Below are 24,102 nucleotides of genomic sequence, written 5' to 3'. Positions count from 1 at the left end.
CACCCGTGACCTGTGAAAGTCCTCAGTATTTTATCCTTGTGAAGGTGTTAGCATGCTCCCTGGTGATGTTTCTCGTTTGGCACATGTGCACTGAGACTGTTTATGTGTGTGTGTGTGTGTGCGCGCAGGGTTAACGACGCTGTCAGAATGAGGGCGAGGGAAGCTGCAGGGAGGGGAGGTGGAGGGAAAATGCAAAACGATGGAGATGGAGAGAGGAGGTGGTGGAGGATTCATACACTGGACTCGCTCAATCTTAATGATGCGTTGATATATTTCGTGCTGTGATTTAAGCCTGTGCTGACAGGAAATGCTCTGTGGTAACTTTCTTGGTTGACAGTATCTTGTTCCAAAACACATAAAACAAGCCCATGTTCATGCCTTACATTAAAGTAAGCACATTCACCCATAACTAGTTTTTTATTAGCATGCATGTTAGTAGCATATTGGCTCTTTATTAGTCATTAAATGTCACTTATTAATGCACTATTCTGCAGAACCATATTCTACAATACAAAAAGTTTTCCCACAATAACCTCCTAATTACACATGCACATTAATTACAATCTCACAAAATAAGAATCATGCATTAATAGGTGCTGTATAGTGACTAATAAAAAGCAACAATGCTGCTAATAACATGTAACAAATAAGTTAATGCTGAATATGTGTACCTTAATAAAAAGTGTGACCTAACAGTGTGTCAACAATTCCCATGAAAAGCCAAAATTTAGAGTGATACACTGTGCTGGAAATGTATTTAACCCTTTTTAAATTCATGAAACTGTCCTGAAAGTCTTCAGGTGAGAGGAGCAGGCTTGGTTTAGCTCTTTTTGAGGGAATTGTTGACAATAAGTGTAATACAGAGGAGCGCCATTGTCCTCTATGACCTCAGGTGTGCTGATTGATGACTCCTCCTAACATGGGAAACTCTTTGTGCTGTGTGTGTGCACGCTTCATGTGCTGACAGAGGTCTACTTCACCAGCACCAGAAAAAATAAACTGGGTGTTTGCAAAGGTGATATTTGCAGAAAAACAGGCTGTTTTTCTGAACTCTTCAGGGATACGTGGTTCTCACAGGAGAGCGATGCTACAAACATGTGATGATCTTATAGAACATGATGCTTTGCTGTAGATTAAACTACCCAACAGTGTATAAAGTAGTTGAAATTAGCTCGAACATAAACATTTACAGCATTAAAATGCAGCATACACATGAATACAGCAGTGATATTAATCAAAAAAACATAAATAATAAAACAGACAGGGACCATTTTACTGATAATACTTCCATACTTTTGCTCAAGTAAGGTTTTGAAATTAGCACTTTTACTTGCAGTGGAGTATTTTTATTCAAGTAAAGGCTCAGAATATTCCTCTACCACTGCTAGTCCTGGAGTGAAAAGCTGTCACAATCACTTTTCATGATGTAAACATGACTGTCAGCAGACTGAGAAGCCCATGTGAGTCTGATTTTTGTCACATGAATGTAAACATGGAGGCTTGCTTCTGTAAGTATATCTTTGTTTATGACCAAAAACCACCTGGGGTGGTCATTGCTTCAGTCCTGATGAGGAAGAATGAGGGCTATGCACGGTGCAAGGAATGGCACAAATGAGCTGTATGCTCTGTTGTCTGAGGTCAGCTCACATGTAACCTAGCATTGTGACAAATATATGAGACGACCAGCTCATTACTGAAGCTTTTGATTATATCTCACATGGCAGACCTCCTGTCTTTCAGTGTATCAGTGTGGTAACTGCACTTACCTTGATTCTCAAAGGCTGGAAATATGTAAAGGGAATATGAGGGGAATGTGTAAGGAATCGCAGCAATGCTCGTTGAAGGAAACCAAAGCCTCTGACTCAGCGCGCACACACACAAACCAGACTACATGAAATTGTTTTATTAGTTTCCTCTTGCTCCGTTGCACCTTAAAGTGCAGCACTGAGAAGCAGATGCATTAACAAGGTCCCCCTGAAGAGCAAATCATGCCAAAATGTGCCTGAAAAGGCGGTACAGTGAGAAAAAAAAAAAAAATCAAGTGAGAGCTGGAAAACAAAGTGAGGAACTTAATGCCCACCAGCAGCAACTCAAGCTCATTACTGTTCATTACAAAATGCCAGAGGGATAACAGAGCTGAGAAAACTCGCTGGCAAAACGTTTGAAATAAATACCTATAAAACATTTCTCCCCGTGCAGGAACACATTGTTATTGCTTTTGATACAGTTTAAGTGTCATCGGTTTCACGCCATCCACACCTCTCTGACAGGCACTTGGGCCGAGTGATCCAAACCAAACAAAAACAGTCTGAAGAGGACAATTATGTCGTGAGGCACGATGACAGCGATGATTAGCAAAACGCTCTCAAGACCAATTTCTGACAATAGCTCGTCACTTTGAAAACAAAAAAGCGATCATAACAATAACAATGTCCGCATTATCATATTATATTACACATATTACAGTGAAGCATTGTTAGAGCATCTGTTGGAGTGTATAAATGTTTGATGGTGGGATTTTAATAAGACTCTTTATACAAGATCCCTCCTGGTGCACAAGCTGCAGTCTGTGCCATCAGTTCACCGGAGGTTGCTCCCCTTATCAGAAACAGGCACTTTATTCATAACTTAGATAAGAGCAACATTTCATGGACTAAATCAAAGGGGCTCCTTGCGTTATGAATAATGATAATCAGAAGCATAATCAGTCGTACAGAGAGTGGACACGAAATGTCTATGAGTGTAACCTTTCAGAGACTGTGAGCCTTACATTCAAGCTGACTGACTATAAACTAAAGCAACCACACACACACGGATGTGAAGTAGCGCTCTAGAGTAAGACATATCTAATATATTACTGATAGTAAAAAAGTCCCTGCATAGATAACTCCTCCTCAGCCTTTCCAGATTAAAGCAAAGGTTTGAGCGCTTCATCCCATCCTTTTCCCATCCTAATAGTCCCCATGAAAGCCTCTTGGGATTTCAATATCACATTTTTAAGAAGCTGCCCGTGACTCAGCATTAGCATTTAAAAGCAGTGCTTGTGCGAGCAAAGGCAGAATAAAACGTATTTTTCCGAGTGTGAATGGCATATCAGCTCCATCAAACATCTTTTTTTTTTTTTTTTGTGGAAATTCCAACTCCAGCAACACTTTATATTAAGGTGCACATATTTACCATTAACTAGCTGCTTATTTGCATACATATAAGTAGCACATTGGTTCGTCATGAGTAATTAGAAAGTGCCTTTTTCTGGTGGTTTGAGTTATTAAGATTGTAATTCATTTTAAACAGCTTCCTTACTTATTGTCAATAAGCAGTAATTAGGAGGTTATTGAAGGAAAGTTATTGGCCTAGTATTTGTAGAAAGTGGTCATGCAGAATAAAGCATTAATAAGTGCTTTATGATGACTAATAAAGAGCCAATATGCTTCTAATATTCATGCTAATAAGCAACTAGTTAATTGGGAATGTGTGTACCTTAAACTGGCAATAGACAAGTTTTTTGGCTTTAACATACCATTATGAAGTAAATGCTGATTACACAAAGACGTGGCTATAGAAGAATGACGCCTTCAGCATTTCGATTGCTTTCCTATAAGCCTCACTTTTGTCTGCCAAAGGGTCTCCTGGGAAAATGAGGCTGACTGGTGATGCAGTCTGGCTGGAACTGTTTCCATCTCCTTTCACGTCTCCATTATAGATCAAATCAATTAACTCATTCACATTTCATTCTCCTTCCGTTTTCTTCTGCCTTCTCCTCCACCGAGATGCCGCCCCCCGCTTTAGTTAATTGTTTGTACGAAACAATACTCAAACTGTTATTACTCAATGTAGAATTAGGACAATTTGACTTCACCTCTTTAGTGAACATGAGCATCTTTTTGGCGTTGTTGAAACAAATGTGGTATGTCTTTTGTGTTTGGCAGTTGCTGGGCTTTGAGGAAAATGGATCCGCTTGCGTTTGCGACAGCAGCGGGAACAGTAAAACCACTTGGAAACACTAGGGGGCGCTGATAATATAAAGTGTTACCGTAATTTCCTACGGGACTCAAAGAAAAAGTTCCATTAATTTTCATGAGAACTGGTTTCAAACAGAAGGCTTCTGCTAATTTTTCAAAAGCAGAACTTCTTGGAAGTAGTGGGGAAAAACATCTTGTGCTTTGAAATTCACATCCATCTGGTGGCTCAGGTAAAGATATGAAGCTGAGCAGAGATTTCAGCTTTTACTTTGTTCTCAATATTTAGAAGCATTTCAAATCCTGCAGAACATCATTAAATCTGTTTATTTGTCTACTCATCACTGACACCATCATCACCACCTGCCAATTACGTTATAATAAATCCACAGAATACCTTTTTTTGCATTCCTGTCATCCTGTGAGTGTTTTATAAATAATAAATAATAACTTTTATCTATAAAAATTGTGTTTTCTTGCAGTTAGTGAGTACAGCCTGTTGGAATCAGTTGCATACATATGCTATCATATAGATTTTTAGGTTGTAGCTTTGATTTGCAGCCTTTCTCAGATGCCTGGGGATACAGCTATTTGAATTTCTATCAATAACTGTCACAATCAGTCAAGGACATTAAAGCACGGATGTAGTGGGGGGCTTCTGAGTGGTCTGAAATGTAATTCCCCTGAAAATCAGGTTTGTATGACTTGTATTTTTGTCAAAAGTGGCAGAGACAATTTGTGTTTTCCCTCTTCCAGAGCTAAGAACAAACCAGGAGCTGGAGTCAGCTGAGCTGAGAAGTAAAACTGACAACAACACAACAACACAGAAAGTGTTGATTCTGTGGTTACTGTGGCTAAGACAGGTAAGAGGTTTTAGAAGGCGTGAGCCCACGCCACAGTGACCTCCTCCTCTCCAGGTTTGGCACTTATTTGAAGAGGCTGGGTGAAGGAGGCTGCTTTCATCATGCACGTGTTACCTGTTTCCATACAGTAATACACCCATACACCCAAAGTCAGGCTTGGATTGCTGTTTGAGTCCTTTATAACAGCGGGCAGTTTGGTTGAGATGGAGAGGGGCTTCGATAGATCCACGATGTCACCAGTAACCACCGCACTGTTAAGCAGCCACTCGTAACCTGTGAAACACAACAAACTGAATTTTGTAGTCCTAACGCTGTCAGGCAAAAGAGATATTTGATATCTAATGCTAATGTCGCAATGATAACACGCTCACAATGGCAGTCCCAACATGCTAATGTTAAGCAATGTAATATAATGTTTACCATGTTCACCACCTTAGTTTAGCGTGTTACCATGCTAACATTTGCTAAGTAGCACTTAACACGAAGTACAGCTGAGTTTTGCATAGAATTGGTCATAAAGTATTGGACAAAATCAAATGGTGACCTGGTGATGGTGCTAGAATAAAGGTTTAGTCATTCACTATAGGTCACCAACAGTTAACATTTCACTCAAAACCACAAGATGAAAAGTTAGACAATCACCACAGCCATTTGGATAAATCCTCTGGGGACCATGAATGTCTGCACAACATTTCATGGCAATCCATCCAATAGTTGTTGAGATATTTCAGTCTGCACCAAAGTGGTAGACCGACCAACTGACTGACATTGACATCCCCGGAGACGCACAGCTAAAAAACAGATCAGTACTTAGTTTGGACCCAGATCAGTTGTAGTGTGCCACGCTGTGAAGGACAAATGTGTCTGTATGAAAAAGTCTGTCTGGGATCTAAATTTATGGTTGAGTGTGGCAAGGTGCACTAGCTCATGTCTGAGTATTACACAGCGCTGGAATGGAGTCCTCTACAACATCAGCCCAAACCCAAATAGCCCCACTGAATCAAATGGGGTGAGGACATGAATCTATTGAACCACAGGGGTTATTTTTAGAAACAAACACACATCGAAAGAGACACGAGCACTGAAAGATAAATGAAAGTCGAAATGAAAAGGCTAGAACTTCAACTGTGAGAAAATATTATGCTAGACAGACAGTCAAATCCATGCCAGAGGTGATTAATGAAGCTTATGTCTAACATGAGGTCCCAGGGAAGCCATTTCTAAAAAGCCACTGAAAAACAATTTAGATCGGCTGTGCACTTCTAACTTGATCCATTAAAATTCCTGCCTCTGCTCTGATGTGATCAGCATAAGTCTAGACTGTGTATAATCGGACAGTGGAGGATCACGTAACATAGCCTGGTAGCTAATTATGTGAACCAAGGCATGTCGTCTTATCGAAATGTTCTAAAAATAGCCTGCAGATATCGCTGACCGCATGCTGCATCGCTCGCAATGATGGAAACACTTTTGTTCCAAACCTAATGAACAGACCATCAACCACATATCTCAAATCACTTCACACTCGATCCCAGGGTCATACTCCCGTTGACTGTTTTTGAGAACAAAGCCTTTTCAATGGCATTAATCAGTAAAACCCACGTATTAAATTGACCGTGCCATGTATAACCTTCACTGGCGCTTTAAGAGTCCCAAACTGATCTAAGTATTCTTCCATCCCTTTGATGAGAACTAGAAGTCCCAGACGTGGGCCGGCAGAGTGAGAATCTGCCTGTTGTACAGTGAAAATGAAGGTTAAGCATCATTCACTTCCATTATTTTCTGACAGACTCACCAAAATAAAGCCTAGTAGGAGAGGTTGAGTGGCTCACATCCAGTACAGGGTCATTATAAATGTAGAGAACAAGTTTGGGCTGCGACTCTACCCTGACATGTAAAAAAATAACTTCAGCAAAGCACACAATTGAAGATTTTTTTTCATTTTTGAAACCTATTGAAAACAACAGCAGGGCCTATCCTAAATATGAATTAATCGCGGCAAGTGCACGTTCCCTACAGCAGCCAGATCCTGAAGTGTGGAAATGGTATTCATCTGTTTTCACTATGACTTCCTGACTGTTCTCTTGCTTAAATCCCTCCACCTCTACTCCATAAATCTCAAAAGGGTAAGGGGTTACATGCTCTAACATGAGCTGCAAAGTTTAGCATGTCCAGCTAACTAGCTTACCACCTACAGCAGTGATGCGAATATAGCATTCACCGTCTGATGTTAAAGGTTTTTCAGGCTGTTTTGTCTGTGATACTCGAGCTAAACTTTGCAAGGCAATACAACAACAATGGTGCTCATTTATTTCTCTTAAATGAACAACCTCAGTGTTTTAGCATGAGCTCATGTTTGCAGGCAGTGAATGCATACTGAAAACCCTTTCACGGGGTCCTTGCTTCAAAATGAGTCAGATGGTTTCAGCCAACTCATGGACCTAATGCTTTTTAGCTGGCTAAGTTAGCTCGCACCGATAAAATATGTTAGCAAAACTGGCAGTTGCCGGCCAGAATTGAGAAACCTGCTTTTGTCAACCTTCCTGTGAAATCAAAAATGACTAAGAGTATAAAGGGCGAAATTTGCCACCATATCACGGTAGACTGCATATAACGCAAAACTTAGCAACAGTAATTGGGCGAGTCAAGCTGCCTTTCAGGGGTATGAAGTCAAATGTACTTACAGGATAAATGTGAATAAAACATTTACAAGCATGACATTTGTCACAATGATTGAACAGTGTCTCACCCTCAGCTGAGAGAGCCCAGCAGCTGGGGGCCTCTTCAGTCAGTTTGGTTCCTTCTGGAAGCGACAGAGCGAGCGAAATGTTGAGAGTCTGGCCTGCGGACACTGCCACTGGTGGCATCTCTTTCCTGGCAGCTGATTTCGGCAGCGTGGGGGCCTTGGCAGGACGCGAAGGCTTTGAGGGTACCGTGTCTGTGCAGTCCATGGAGATGGGGAACTGGAGAGGAGAGATATTTGGAGATTTGGATTAAAGGGGGAGCAAGGAGAACGCTCCTGACACTGGATGTCCTCTCTTTGTAACCTTCCATCCAAACTCTTCTACTACAAAAGCTTTCAGGATAGATTAATGACACACAAGTGGATGAATTGTAAAGTGCTTTCTCAAGGTTGGAAATGAGCTCACACACACGCACACACACTGCTCTTACCACAGAGACAGTCTTGGAGGCCAGGTCCAGCATTTTGACTTGGTGGTTGTTGGTATCGGCCACGTAGAGAAGCTTGCCGCTGTCGCCAACGCAGATTCCTCCGGGTTCATTGAAGCAGGATTTGTTGAACTCAGGGCCCAGAGTATCTCCAGCCTCCCCTGTCCCTGCTAATGTGCTACACTGCTTTGTCTTTGGATCCACTACCTTGATCTGAACATAATCACGCAGGCATATAGACAAACAAAAAGAAAACCATGGTTATTTAAAAAAATATGGTTTTTAGATCAAAAGAAGATACACGCTTTGTGCATTCACTCAACAACCTAAAGGAATCCATTATGATGAACCGAAGCATCAGCTTTGAACTACAGCCTTGTGACATGCAACACTTACCTTGTGGTTGTAGGAGTCGGCCACATAGAGCAGGCTTTGTTCAGGAGCCCAGGCAACACCGAGAGGGTGCTGCAGCTTGACATCAACCCCTTTTCCATCTGCATCCCCGAAAGCAAACAGATTCTGGTTCAAATGAGACAAAAGGTATAGACAAGATCACATGAAGAGACAGAAGAGTACCAATGCTCTGCAACTGCAACTTGTGACGCTGACGTCTACCTTAACGTAGGTCAAAGAGCAGATTATCGAAGCCGAGCCTCTGAACAAAGGGAGGCTATTTAACCATCATGATAAAGGACTTTCTTCTGAAAATCCAAGCTGAAGCCTTGCTCATGGAGTTTATCTTTAAATCACATTAGTTACTGTGCTAAAAAGAGTTGGATGAGTCTGACGTTTTTGAGAAGTTTTTGAAGAAGAATGTGATAGCACCAATGATAAATGTCATTAAAATAACTCAAAGATGAACATTGTGGTGGACTACAATGCATTAAAAATGGATGACACTGTAAAGAAGCTACAAACTGTAAAATGTGGATCCTTTACACACATCTTCAATCCGGCAGCACAGAAGAGCAATATAATCAGTATCTGACCGAATGTGAAATATGGTCACAATCTGCCCTTCTGTTCCTGAGTTACGGTGTTGAATAATGGCCAGAAAAGTGTTTTTGCAGAACAGTATGATGTCACAGTTGACCTTCTAGCTTTTGGTAAATGTTATCACTTCATCATTTTATCCTGTGAGACATTTATATGAAATGTTGTCATAGCGTATGTACGTAAGCATAATTATTGAGTTATGGCCCATAACATTTTGTGAGGTCTCAGTGACCTTTGACCACCAAAGTCTAATAAGTTCATGTTTGAGTCAGAGTGAAGGTTTGTCCCAAATTTGAAGAAATTCCCTGAAGGCGTTCCTAAGATATCGCGTTCACGAGAATGGGACGGATGGACGGCTTGCAAAAAACATAATGCCTCCGGCCACGGTTGTCACCAGCACGAAGGCATAGCAATCTGATAAAAAAAAACGTCTCATGATTCTCGACAGTCCACTGGCTCTCTGCAGCTACAGGGTTCATGCAACAATGCCAGCTGAAAAAGAGAACCAAATCTTTGGGAAAATCTGTGATTGCACCAGCAGACTCACTCCAAATTTAAAAATTGAGATGCGGCTATTAACAGAAATGTGAAAATGTCCTGCGGTGTGAAGGAAGTGCTCAAAATAAAGCTGAAACACAGCATGTTGCCAATGAAAGATACCTCCTGACTTAACAACTTGGAGCTTTTCATGTGCATAATATAGACATTTTAAAAGCTTAGGCTTTAACAAAAAAAAAAAAACTTCAAAAAAAATCAAATCATAAGATAAGAGTGACATCAGCCTCATGTCTGTGCTCTAAATATGGAGTCACAGCCAGGAGATGGCTAGCTTAGCTTAAAAACTGGAAACAGCTAGCCTAGCTCATAGACATAAGCTAGCTCATAACCCTCAGTAAAAGCACAACTTGTACTTAGACTTTGTTTTTGTTTCTGTTAAACAAACAAAACATGATCGCTGATAGCCGTTTTGCGATTTCCATTTCCAGACTTTATGCTAAGCCAAGCTAACCACCTGCTAGCATCATATTTAGCGCACAGTTTTGAGAGAGTATCTATCTATTCGTGTAGCTCTTGGTGAAAATGGTGTATGATTCCTGGCCTTTGCTACAATACTGTCAGCAAACGATATACTCTTCTGAAGCAGAAAACTGTTGTCATGATGTGATGTTATGATCCCAGAAAGAGGAGGACTTAAAAACAGGGGGCTTAGCAAGAGAAAAAAAAAAAGGAGCTTTAGGATGCCTGAACAATGGCCGGATGTTACGTATGCTGATGCAAAGGCACCGCCAATTAACAGATGCACATTTACTTGTACCAGCTTTAATCCTTATTGAGGTTTTATGTTTGATTTTCTCAGTTAAACAGCTCAAATGTGTATGGGCAGCAGACCACATATTAATGGTTCCTGCTGACTCACTGCCATGTTGAATAAACTGTATATGACTCTCCAGTTAATTACTCTCCATTCTTGTGTGACTACAAGCTTCAGAGCTCTTGGGACTGTCCAAAAATACACCAGTGTGGCAGGAAAAAAAAAACTACAGCAGAATGGCTGCGAGGACATGAAAGTACAACCAAAAATTGTTTTCAGGCTTCAGCAACAAACAACAGAGGCTGTGTTTATTTATGCCTCTTTTTTAAATCAGTACGTCCAATCAATTGAGAAAAGGCCATGAAACCTTGTGATTGTCTATGAGTTACCTAAAGCTTTGTGCAACAGTTTTCTTCACGGCATGGTTGACCCCAAAATCAAAAATATGTTTTGGCCCACTCACCTGTAGTGCCATTTATCCATCTAGATTGTTTTGGTGTGTTTTGTGGTCTGTAAAGATGTCTGCCTTCTCTCAGATATGATGGACCTCGATGGCCCTTGGCTTGTGTTGCTCAAAACACGAAAAATAAAAATAAAAAAACATTTGTTGTGAGCAGTTTCAGAAGGAAGCGTGCATCCACTCCCCTAACCCTAGCCTGACATTGTTAGCCTGTGGGGACTAGTTTATAACTAACTGATGCCCGTAGCTAATCCCGTAGCTAATCCCCCCGGTGTCATGAGGTGGCTGTAGTTTGGTAAAAAGAAAATAGTTCCTATATGAAACTGCTCACAGCAAGGTCTGTGGGTTATCGTGAGTAACTGTCACAATTTCTAGAAAGAGACATTGCTGCTTTGAGCAATACAAGCAGAGTGCCATCTACTTCCATTACATTTGAGAAAAAGCCGACATGCCTAAAGCCGATAACTCTAGAATTTAAAAAACATATTTTTAGATTTTGGGGCGAACTGTCCCTTTAAGAGTTGTTGAAGTGTTTTCTATAGCTGGAAGAGTGGTAGATCAATGTGCGGGTTTTCCAGTTTGTGTTTGCTGTTGATGAATGGTGGCACAGTCACAGCCACAGGACATTGTCATTGAAAGTACTGCATGGGAGCTTATTCAGTACTTGCAGTCTGCTTTGGAAATGGACGTTGAGCCTGCAGTGCGGAACTTTTGTCCTCCTTTTGACAGCGAGAGTAATTACACAAACAGTGTCGATGTACTTATGACTCCATAGGCTCCGTCATATGGCCCCTCCCCTAAATCAGGTATACCGGGAAATATGGACAGCTTTACCTGGCAGCTATACGCTTCATCAGCATTGAGTGAAGTCGTTTGGCAAGGGCTTGAATAAGTAATGGTCGATCATTTATATGTAAAAGTCCAGCACTCAGCTTTAAATTCTACTCTAGCCTCTGTTTAAGCTGCTGTTCACTGCATTGTCTTTAATAGTATAAGAGAAGAAATTCTCCTTTTACAGAAACTCTTGAAATGGCAAACAAGACAAAATCACAGACTAGGTGGACAGAATTAATGGACCTTAAATTAGCCAAAAGGGAAACTTCATTAAAACCACTTAGGATTCACTTAGAGCTGGTTCTCTGTGGCTGCTTTGTTTAAAAGTCATTGCTATAAACCAGCTGAAAAGTAAAGAAATAAACAGAAAAGTATCTAGTAGAAGAAAGGAAAAAGCCACCAACTGTTTCACACTCACCATTGGGTCTCTCTCTCCACCGACCAGCAACTTGACGGCTCCGTCCTTCAGTGCCAGCGTGCGGATGGTGCTGCTTTCGCTATCGGCCACGTACAGGCAGCTCCAGGGCTCCTGCGGGGCCAGCGCCAGGCCCGAGGGCTGAGCAAAGCCGGCCTTGTGTGGGTAGGAGTTGTTTCGGTTCTCCTCGCTGCCGCTGCCCGCCCATCGTACACATGTGCCTGCCTTGGACTCACTGTGACATAGAAGACAACAACAAAACACTTAAATAGATGTTAAATTTAGATTATTTCTCATAATGGAGATGTTTCTTTGTGATTAATGCTGACGTATCATTACACAATCTTTATCATTGACTTCCACGCAAATATAAACCAAGTCATGCAGACAGGTTTTTATTTGCTTTTTATTCTTTTTATTTTTAGAGGAGAGTTATTAGTGGCTTTGAATGGGGGCTGCTGCCAACTGGCCATGTAGTCAGGTACTGTACCGGTCTCTCACCTTCCTTTGGGCAGTTTCCCATCTGCCAGGAACAAAGCCCAGATCTGGTGGGTCCCTGCCATGGCTATCCACAGCACGTTGTCTTCAACGCCGCCTACACACATATGAACAAAACACACAAACCAACGGCGCACAGAAACACACTCTTTGAGTTGGGAAACAGGAAGCCTGTGTCACTGCTTTTGGCCTTCTACCTGTCACCCTCAATATTATCCAGAAGTGGTGCTAAAATTTAACCAAAAGGTAAAAGGCTCTTTTGTGTGTTCAAGTTTACGTGAAGTTATTAAAAAATGTGATTTTCTTATAAGTAAAAGAAACTGCAAAATAAATAAATGTAATGCTCTTCTGATCTAAAGATTTTAAAAAGCTGTGATTGTTTGGTGTCAGAAATGTCTCAGAAATGCAGCCGTGCAGGTTTGACTGATGGCAGCCTGTGTGATAAACGGCATATGCCACCTCGGATGCACTTCGTAGAGACAACGCTGTCATTGTTATGGATACACATACAGTATCTTCGTTGTACCTTTAATGCTGCACTGAGCTCAGCCCTTCTTTATCACATCTAGTGGACTGTCAGGAACATTTTGACAACTCTGGCACCTGACTCACAGCATCAGTGTCACTGTAGTACTTTGCAGTTCAAGGGGGTGAGGTCCTCTATTTTAATTATTCATACACATGGCGAATGGATCATGAATATGCACCAAGTGTTTTGATGTACTCTCAGAGGACAATGTTAGTGGAGTTAAAGGTCTGATATCACATCCCCAGACCATGTGGCGATGTGCAAACCAGCAGGTTGTGTCATCCATCAACCTGTGCAGAGAATGTGCCTAAGACTGATTACCTCTTGCGCACAGGCTGGCAAAATAATTGCGCTAATGGCCCTAAAATCCCTGTAATTAATATTTCAAATTCACATGACTACAATAAATCGACCATCTCCATTCCTCTAAAACGTAAACTAACTGTTGATGAGAACAGAACTCGCCACAGGCAGAGTAAACAACCCTGTCCAGGCGTCATAGAGTCCAACACATGCTTCTGTTTTACCTAAAGTGCAGCTGTCTGCTCTACAACACCTCAGGCTTGAAGAAGCACTAACAGTGAACAATGTTGAGGCAAGAAAGCTGCAAAAAACAGATGAGATAATCATTTAAAGTAAATGTTTAACGTCCTTTGACTAGTTCTAAAATGAGAAAATTAAGCAAATAAATAACTCACTAATAAAAGGTGGTATTATGCTCCTAAAGTGATGAATACAAAGAAATTAATTAAAAGTTCGGAATAATATTCAACTTAAGAAGTCTTCAATTTCTACCAAAATATACAGTAAATGAGGCTAAAGCAGCCCATAATAACCTTGCATTCAACTTTTAAAAACAATACCAGTCCTGCTTGGAAAGCAAAAGAAGTATGCAACATACAGCACCGACTGACAGGTGTATATACATGCATTTCTATGCATGATGACAAGTTTTTGCAGACTGATGGTAATCTGCAGTCTGAATGCTTGCAGGCAACACCTGAAGGCAACACAAGACATACATCTAAATTTACAGACAAAAAGGTGCGAGAGAGATTCAAAAGTTGAGTTAAAAAAGCTTTCTGCTTTGATAAAAAGAGTGGCAAATACTAAAACTAAGAACAAAGAAACTCTGAATGGCAAGGGCAAAAAATTAAATTAAATAAAAGCAGCGCATTTACAGGGATTGTGCTTTGATTTTTGAAGTGGAGGTCTTGGGTTAAGTTGGGAGAATATGAAAGACCTTGTCGGCGAGTTTACAGCAGTTTGTGACTTGCATAGCTTCCGCTTATCATTGATGTTTGTCCTGAAAATGTTTCAGCGTGACTAAAATGAGGATTTTGGCAAAGGGGTTTACTGAATAGCCCCCATGAATTAGATTCTATAGGTTGTATCTTATTAGCCCATTAAACTGTGTATCCACCTTTTGAGGATGCCTAAACATTAGGTGTGATTTTTTTTGCATTGATACCCATACTATTTGCAGTCAGGTGCAGGAATATTGTCTGCAAAACCAGTAGTCTGTCCTGTTCAGTTATGAAGGTTTTTTTTCTTTAAATTTTAAATCTATAATCTTGGAAGCTGTAATATTTTCTTTATACAATGTAATTTCACTTTATTTGAGATAACAATAATAATTATAATGGCAAGTGTCTGTGTGTGTTGGTGCACTCAAATTGCACTAAATATGCAACTTGCAAAGAATTCCTCTAAAGGTGTGATCACACCAGAATTCACACCCCAGTCTTTTAAACGAGGAAATTCATGTTAGTCACTTCCTGTTGTTAACAGACTCTCTCTCTTTCACCTTCACCTCAGTCGAACTGAGCTGTGACCTGCAACATGGCAGGCGCAGGGTCTAATAACACCATCACAAAACTCACCGGCAGTGCCAAGAGTCACATCCCAAGGAGAGCTGATAGGCTGCTGAGGTCCCGTGGCCCCGCCATCTTTGTCTGTGCCTTGAGTGCCCACTCCAGCTAGAGTGCTGACCCTTCCCTCTAACAGGTCAATCTGATAGACAGAGAAACACAAAAACACACAGAAAGGTATAAATGTGCAGGCAAACATCAAGAGAGATCACATTTACTCCAAAAAAAAGCTGTTATTTCAGGAGAGAGTTTCGGGCACTACCTTTCGGATCAGGTGGTTTTCTGTGTCGGCCACGTACACAGTGTCTCCTTTCATCGCCACACCTTGAGGGGAGTTAAAGGAGGCTTCAGACAAGTCGCCATCTCGTCTCCCACTTTCAGGCCCTGGGGCAGAAGTGATAATCAAGTGAAAATCATGGTATTTTAGCCTTTTTTCTGCTTACTAAATGAACCAAAGCTCCTTATCTGACTGTACTATAACCCTTGTACAACATGGGTGTTAACTTTTCTGGTAGATTCTCACCGGAAATGTGTGCATCTTCAGGCTCATCATTATCAGATATTTAATGCTAATTTTGCGTGAAATGAAGCACCTGTGGTACCTCCTAAAGTGTCTGACATTGAAAGGTGGGAGGAACATTTTTTTAATTTTTTCTCAGACATTAAAAAAAAAAAAATTTCCTTTGAATTAACAACAAATTTGGATTGAGGCAATTTTTTTTTTATTTTCCCTGCCTAAACTTTTCGCAGAGAGAAAGAAGCAAAGATATGACAGGTGATTTTATGATTCCTGATACAGCGGATATGTACAGGCACACTAGCCCATTTACAGCTGGAACACAGGTGGCCTTTCATTTCTGTAAGTGGATTCATTATTTAAATTTGTGACTGTGGTGTATTTAATCTAATGTGCTTCTAGTGCACGCAACAGATTTGTTCAGGAACATTTGCTCTAGTTCAGGTTGCATGGGAGGACAAAACCATCTGAACCGCAGTCTGTCGTGAGTCCATACAGACAGAACAAAAAACACAGACACATTTTAAGAATCTGTCCTAATACGCAACATCTTTAAGATTAGTTTGATGCTTTGAACATCTCACACAGATATAAATATTTCTCATCCTGTGTGAGATGAGTGGGGTCATCCTAGATAAATAATGCATTTTTTCCCCCCTCATTTTGTCCACACGTAGCTCAGTGCCAGTTTCCAACATGTACTAGTCTCTGCTGTTGCCAAGCCTCTCTGTTGGTCTAGGCACAACACAGACTGCCATGTGGCTCCTCTGAGGGTTGTTGAGGCATGTGAGTCCTCTAAAAATATCAACATGTTTAATATTATTGTTTAATTTGAGCAGATTCTCATTTTTACAAAGCAAAAACAATACTTTTTTAAAATCCCCAATTCATTTTAGTAGCACATAATAGAAAGATTTATGTGCTTTTCTTTCAAAATGAAATAGTATGGAAGTATGGGGACTGAATGCCAGTGAGCATTCAATGCGGATTTCAGCATTTAGCACATTAAATATCCACTCCACTAACTCAGACTTCTGTGCAAATGGCAAATGCAACCTCAATATGCTGAATCCACGCTGTGCCTACTTCCTACCTCCTATGACATGCAACAGCTGTCCAGTCGAGGACACCACCAGAATTCGATGATGCCCGGTGTCTGCTACGGCCAGCCTTTTCTTGCTGTTGTCTACGGCCACTTTCCCAGGAAAAGACAGGACGCTGGGTGGCAGGGAGTCTCGGTACAGCTTGATCCCCACGGCGTGCGTCTTCAGCAGGCCCTGCTCCCCGTAGTAACGGAGAGCGGCATCAGTAAAAAGCGTTAGCTTGTCGCGGTGGCCTTCACCCACCAGGGAGAAGAGCAGGTTGCCATGTGGGCCAAGTAAGACCAGCGTGGGCCAGCAGGACACCTCGAGCTCGTGCCAGAGGTGCGCCTCGCTGTCGTTCACCACTGGGTGGCAGATGTCATAGCGGAGCACGGCGCTGCGAACGTTGTCCAAGGCCTTTGAAGGGTTGGTGACAAACACAGACAAATTAGAAATTGATTTATCTGCCAATTAATTTCTCAATTATTCATCATTTTGTTGATATGTCAGAAAAAAAAAAACTGAATTTCCAAGAGCTGACATCTTCAAAGTGTTTGTTTCACCTGATCAAGAGTCCAAACTGAAAGATGTCTAATATCACATGAAATAAAAAAAGCATCAAATCCTCGTAATTTAGAAGTTGGATATTTGGAAATTAAAAGACAGGATTTACCATCTTTTGTCTTTAGTTCTGTTTTTGACAAAGTACAGTACAGTATGGAAAGTACTGAGTGTGTTGGGCACATTTTCTCCCCCAAGGCAGCAGTAGGAGCATAGAGATTATTCTGCTGTCATGAATTACTGTGTGCCACACTGGCAAACAGCCACATCAAGAATAAAAGATAGTTCAACAGTATCAGCAGGATCTTATAAATCTGAGCATGTTTGCTGGCCCTAAACTAATAATAATAATTTTAGCTACAGCATATCAGCTAAATATCATCTGAGTTGCCAAAATCAGTAATACTGGTGTAACATTACATATTAACGCTGTGGTGCTTTGATTTATTGCTTGTGAAATGAGCAGTTCAAGTTGGCAAAGTCTGGTATCACTTGCAAATTAACAGCGTTGCCGAAATGACACGCACCTGTCGATACTTTTGCAGTTAGGAAAAAGCAAAAAGAAAGCATGAGCCTACCCCAGAGGTTAAATTGATGGTGAATAATGAAAACACTTACCTTTTCATTGGGGAATTTAGCTGAGTGCACACCAACAATAACCAATCCATCTGAGAGAGAAATTGAACAGGAGAAGACACAAAGGAAAAATTAACAACCATAAAACTACAGTAAGCTATTTAGACTTAACCGTGAGCTTTACTCCCTCAATAAAAAGCACAACGACTGTCAGTTTGCTACTTAACTGAGAGCGAAAGCCCATTCTTTGTTGGTAGAACACACGTGTGGGAATATATCTGCAATCGCTACTTTCTGGTAAAGATCAGGCAGCGACAGCCACCATTGTTCCACTCAAAACTGACGGCACGTTCAAAACACCAAGGTTCCAAGAATCCCGAGTGGAACTGGTTCTAGAAACAGGGCTAATTTGATGAAAAAGGGGAAAGTGAGGTTTTGGAGCTTTTTTTAGCGCCTTAAGGCTCTAAGCGTTTATCAGTAACTTCTTAGTAGTCATAAAAGACTACTAACACTATGCTTATTATACGGACTATGAGAGAAGTTGGTTATACTTCGTGACAGGATGTTAAAATGTTACGTAACCAAATGGCCTAGAACTATGGAAAATACATGTTTGCGATGCTATTTTGAACAGACCCTTTTGTGGCGATAAACCGTGTACAGAAATGCTCTGCAGAGCAGATATCTCGATAAGCTTGCTTCCTGTTTCCCAATCAGTGTGCACTCCCTGCTGAAACACTGATGCACTCGTGTTATTCCTTCATTCAAAAACTCCACAATATCACATGTCAAACAGAGCCAGAGCGATGGCAACGTCAAAACTTTGAACACTGAATTTACTATATTCACACCGACTCAAGCATGATCCCTGATAAAGGAATACTTATTTGTCAGTTTGCAAACTTCCTGTATTTTAATTTAGGTTTCATAGTCTGTTCTCTCTAAATTGGACATTTTCTTCCCATTAACTGATTACTGAGCTGCCCTCAACAGAGGTAAAAACACGCAATTCCAAACCTCTCACTATCTGCAGTGGATTTCATCACCCTTGGCCTCTGCCAAGTAGTATAGTACCAGCACAGATTGCAGTGACGATGGGTGGGTGTGGGAGGGCTGGACTGTGGGAGTGACTGGACCCGGTGGCTCCCACACCTCACCGACCGGAGCAGCAAACAGAATGTACCCATAGCAGTGCCAAAGATAAGGTAAGTGTGATAATGTGTGGTGGAACTGCAGTGTGTGTGCTCTGTGTGCCGCCTGGCTCACAACTGACTTTCAAGCTGCACAACTTCCTCAGATGATCCTCTGAAGGGTCAGCAGGATGCCAGAGTCGGTCGGATGTGATTAGACTTAACATGGAGTGGCTATATAAAGAGTTATACAGTGAAGTACAGCAGGGTACAATTATGGGCCCCGTACTCACAGACACTGCAGCTTGGAAATATTTTTAGTAGCTGTCTCTTTGCCGCTGAGATAAGGGCCCTCATGCTTTTGGAAAAGAAGAGAAGAAGAGTTGATGCACTACAGCTTCTCTGCCCCAGTGAACTTTCACATGTTCCCATGATGTACTGTGATGCCACATAATAAGGTATCATTGAAACAGGGTCCCCTCAGTAAAGCCTGTCAGGCTGCTGCTTCCTCTAAGGCCCACTGTAGTGTAACTTTAAGGAATACACTAAAAATGTAGTCTGGCAGGCAAATACTGCGTTTTTGAAGTATTCAGTTTTGGTTTTTTTTATTTGGCACAGAAGGAGTGCAACTTAACTGAAACTTGTACTGATCAGCATTTTGTCTTCTCTACTTTAATTTCAGACTTCACACACTTAACATGCAAAGCAAATTAATGGCGTACAGCTAGTGGAATACATAATGCCTTTGTGTTCACCTGAATAACAAACAGGACTGGACTGACAATACAAATGCACTATATAAGAAAGGCAAGAGCAGACTGTGTCTGCTGCAGCGACTCGTGTCTGCAGGGGCGGCGGCATCTCGACTGCTAACAGGAAGAGACTTAACAGACTGGCTCAGGGGGCAGGCTCTGTCCTGGGATGCCACCTCGACGCAGTGGAGGTGGCGAGAGAAAGGAGGATGATGGCTAAGCTGTCATGTCTGACGGAGAACATGGCCAGCTCCATGCAGGACACTCTGACAGCACTGGGCAGCTCCGTCAGTGACAGGCTGCTTCACCCGCAGTGTGTGAAGGAGAGATACCACACGGCACAGTTAGACTGAGTCTGTCATTTGAAAGGTTTTATACCTTAAAGAGTAAGGCTGGTGATATTCTATATTTAATGCCTACTAACAGGTATCGCCTATGTAGGCAAAGCCTGATATAACTTATTCCTCTGAGCCTCCACTGTTGTGCAGAAAACTATTAAAAGAGTACTCCACTGATTTAGCATTGCACTTCTACAGCACTGGTGAACTCATGACAGACAGCTAAAGGTCCAGTGTGTAGGTTTTAGGGGGAATATATTGGCACAAATGCGATATAATATTCATAGATATGTTTTCATTAGTGTATAATGACCTGAATATGGCTTGAAGGAGGGCCTTTCATGTTCTTCACAGCTACCAAAGAGGAGGGTGAGGGGAGGTAGCAGAGAAATATTGTTTGTTTGTTTTTTTTATTCCACACATTCTTCTTCCTTGTCAAAACCTGAATCCTACATCATCCACAATGCAATTTGACAGTTCAGTTGGAGATTCGGGTGTGCTAGTAGTGGCTCATGTAGCCTCAAGCTGCCAGTCACAGACAGAGATGAGGAGCTACAGAATGTCTGGTGAGCCCACTTCTTTCTAAGTCAACACCCCCAGGTTTCTTTCTCCTTCTAAAAGTTGTAGTTTTCAGCCTCAACTGACGCTGATCAATGTGGCATCACTTGAGAAAAGGTACCAGACTTCACACAGTTCCTTCTGGAGCCACAAAAGGCTTTACACAACTTTTTTTCACAATGCAGTTGTACTCTCTAAGACCTGAAAACAAACTTTGATGTGTAAAATCGATGGAGTTCCTCTTTAAAAACACACCATTGACAGGTTCCTGCATTACCATGAACATGAACACTGGTCTATTTTAAGTCAGTCCCACATACACTGTCTTGGGGTGTTCACTAGAGCACCAAATGTGTATTTAGCCACAGCTGAAAATAGTCCCCAAGACATGCACTATTTACTCCTGTTTGAATAACACTAGCTAAAAATTACATTGCAGAGCTGTTTTATGAAATTACTGAGCCTTTTAGATAAAATATTAAACTACCATATGTCTTTGTGACCCATATCTAACATTTAAGTAGTCTTCAGTAGGAACAAATGGGCTGGGGACTGAGTCTTGCAGACAGCGTAGGGAAATCAAAATATTGAGAGATGTAAAAACATGTTGGTTTTGGTCTTCTTAAGAATCTGTTACATTTATTGAGAAAAAAAAAAGACTAGTATCAGTGCTATCCCTTCAATTCCAATCTCCTCATTCTTGCCGTAGATAAAAGCCACTAACATGCAGGGTGTGCCTGATAAAATGGATTATAGGCACACTTGACAATTTAATTTCACCCAGAGGGATTTTTACGGCTATCTGGCAAAATTCCTTTGAAAAATGTGCAAAACTGAACATGCAAGAAACCAAACCCAAATAAACAGACAAACATATTATACTCTGGTTTTCCTTTCTGCCAAATGGCTGAGACCAACCTGACCACCTTTCCAAGGTGCCTGTAACAACGGACTTCACATGAATATCAAATCACCTCTCATATTTATCATAATTTAACTCATGAATTCATCAGCACATCACTCATTATGGGCTTTGCTTCTCCTTAATTTTCATAGTGGGAGGGTGATGAGAAGTCTACTTGGGGAGGACACTACGGGGAGATTGGCCTACTTTCCCACATCATATTATCAAGTATCATATCAAGTTCATTATGGTGTAAATTAGCTAAATGAAAACGTGACACATGGCATTGTTATGTGGAACCTTGTTAGTAAGTCTATACCCTTGACAGAGTGCTTCTTCTCCAGCTGGTGCAGGTCAGGCAGGATGTGCATGCAGTTGATGCAGCAGTAAGTAAAGAAATCCAGCAGCACCACTTTACCAGCCAACTCCTTGTTCAAAGACAGAGGCCCCTCCGTGTTGAGCCATTCCAAGCCTGGAGCAAATCACAGAGTGGAAAATTAAGCTGTCATCTTATTAATAACATTTAGTCACAGTGTAGGCAAATGCTTTACAGTGTGGGTATATCTGTCGGGCATGATACTGCATTTATGTTATTATGAAAAAAGTTGTTAGATCAAAGCAATAACTTAGAAATGCTTATAGCTACAAAAGTGTTATAAAGCTATTAAATGCCATAAATTAATTTCTGTAGATCAAGATAGTTCGTGTCTGAGTATTTATTTTTTTAACACTTACCTCACATGCTCTCTATATTGATAACATTTGTCACAATTAATTTACATTCACTATACATTTGTTTTCATATATTACATCATAGGCAGCCCCGAAATCAGGCATCATTTAGCATGAAGTACTTGAAAATAATACTCTGCCCTCCACTTTTACACAGAATTGTTCTGAATATTCTACTGCCTGTTTGACAGTCAGTTTTACTTGTGATACCGCCCAGCTGTGCAATGTCTCCTTATGAAAAAAGTTTCTTAATCTTGGTAGCACTTGACCTGGTTAAATACAGGTTAAATATTTTTTTCAAAAAAGGTTATCCGTCTTCTTCCCCAGCCTTAAGAATGATGCAATCACCGACCAAAAAGGAGAAAGAAGAGAGACCTCTATTCATTTTATAGTCTCTGATTTTAGGGTCTTGTCTGGTACTCAAAATGCTCCGTACACTATGGGTAACTGCTGTACTTTACATCAAATTATGTTTGAAGAGAGTCATGCTCCCCCAGATTATCTCACAACCCCTTCCTTATTTGTGGCGTCTAAAACTGAGCTGGTGAAGAAGAGGCTAATGCAAGGAAAATAAATATATTATATATCTTAAAAGTATCTTTGACTATCCAAAAGGGAAATGACCAGCCATAAGTGGTGTCTGGGTCCTTATTACTGCTTTCGGGGATTTAAACTTTCAACACACTTACTGGCATCAACGTAGGCAACACCTTTTTATTATCATGTATGTCCCCCTGTTAAACCAGGGATAACCTAAAACCTATATACCCCAAATAGGCTAAATATATATAGAGAGGAACATTTCAAACTTGTGTCTGTTGCACAGTTTGAAAAACTGTCATGAGTGGTTGTGTGGGGACCCAGTTCTGATCCCACACAGCCCTGTTTATTCTGATGTTGAATATTCTACTGTAGATCTCCATCTACTGGTGTGATGAGATACTGCCAACGCGTTGCATTCCTAAACAGAGGACCTAGCAGAGGGGTTGACACCAGAGGCATTACACATTCCTGTGTACGAAAATGCCACCAAGGAAAAGGCTATTAACAACATTTTAACTGTATTATAAGTTAATTTTCAAACTAACTAGGCATTCAAAGCCTTGTATTGGAAGTAGAATGGGCGTTCTACAGTGGTGCACGTTGACAAAGGCCTAAGGAGGAGAAATACTCAGAATACTGATTGCTTCTTGTGCCATACTCACTGTTATAAAAAGACTGGTCCCTGAAGAAAAAGTTTTGGACAAGGGAAGTTGACTGACACCCGCTAAAAGCACAACACAGGAAGCACTGCGCTTTTTACCAAGTTAAACCTACACAAAGCAGCTATGAAATTAAGCCTTATCTGACTGACTGTATAAGCAGTTGTTTTGGAAGTAAGCTAACTAGCAATTTTATGTATAACACGTGGAGTTAAAAGGCATTTGATATGGTGACAGACACATATTAACAGGGTGAAAAACCGCCAGACTGGTCTTTTTATTTAAAAGGGAGAACGAAATGTATTCATAATGTATGAACATGTCCAGTCCTGTCAAGACATGCACTGTTAGCAAACTCAAGTTAAACTGTAGCATAACTGCTATGGCTAGAGGCTACAGCTATAATGTGGTCTCACCTGTCTGGAAATCGGGTATCTTCAGATCCTCTCTCTCGTCTAGTTGTTTCAAATACTGGTAGACGAGATTTTCTTTCTCTTGCTGTGTCGCAGCTTCATCTAGTGCGCAATCCAGCTGACTTTGGACAGGAAATAAAGTAGAGAGGCTGCACTGGGACGCCATGTTTCCAACATCAACCAGCTAGCTACGTAAAGTCACACAGACGGTTAATTCCGCTAATTCGACACACACAAAAAAACATTACCCAACCAAAAGGCTTTTTTTCCTGAGTTACTGTTAACTTTGACTCAAGAGATTACCACGAGAAGCTCTTGCAATTTTTCTAATATTCATTTAGGACTATTAAGTAATTTAGTTTAGCAAAAATATGTGGAATGTGCTGCTCTGTTTCTTAACTTTGCTTTACTACATTCATTGTACTCTGG

General features: G+C 41.0%; 1 protein-coding gene across 1 annotated transcript; it reads right to left on the bottom strand.

Annotated features, from left to right (window-relative positions):
* Window positions 1–1,580: 1,580 nt before the first annotated feature.
* nhlrc2 (NHL repeat containing 2) lies at window positions 1,581–23,869 on the bottom strand. Its single transcript, XM_041962558.1, has 12 exons — window positions 23,677–23,869; window positions 21,646–21,798; window positions 17,687–17,736; window positions 16,519–16,924; window positions 15,171–15,292; window positions 14,921–15,050; window positions 12,512–12,605; window positions 12,014–12,245; window positions 8,390–8,512; window positions 7,997–8,206; window positions 7,572–7,785; window positions 1,581–5,095 (listed from the first exon to the last, which is right to left on the bottom strand). Exons 1-12 carry the CDS (start codon window positions 23,837–23,839, stop codon window positions 4,833–4,835), a joined length of 2,160 nt encoding a protein of 719 aa, XP_041818492.1. The 5' UTR covers window positions 23,840–23,869; the 3' UTR covers window positions 1,581–4,832.
* Between the last annotated feature and the right edge of the window lie 233 nt (window positions 23,870–24,102).

Source organism: Chelmon rostratus, chromosome 21 (assembly GCF_017976325.1).
Source record: "Chelmon rostratus isolate fCheRos1 chromosome 21, fCheRos1.pri, whole genome shotgun sequence".
Lineage (NCBI taxonomy): Eukaryota > Metazoa > Chordata > Actinopteri > Chaetodontiformes > Chaetodontidae > Chelmon > Chelmon rostratus.
This window is presented reverse-complemented; position numbering and strand designations above follow the sequence as displayed.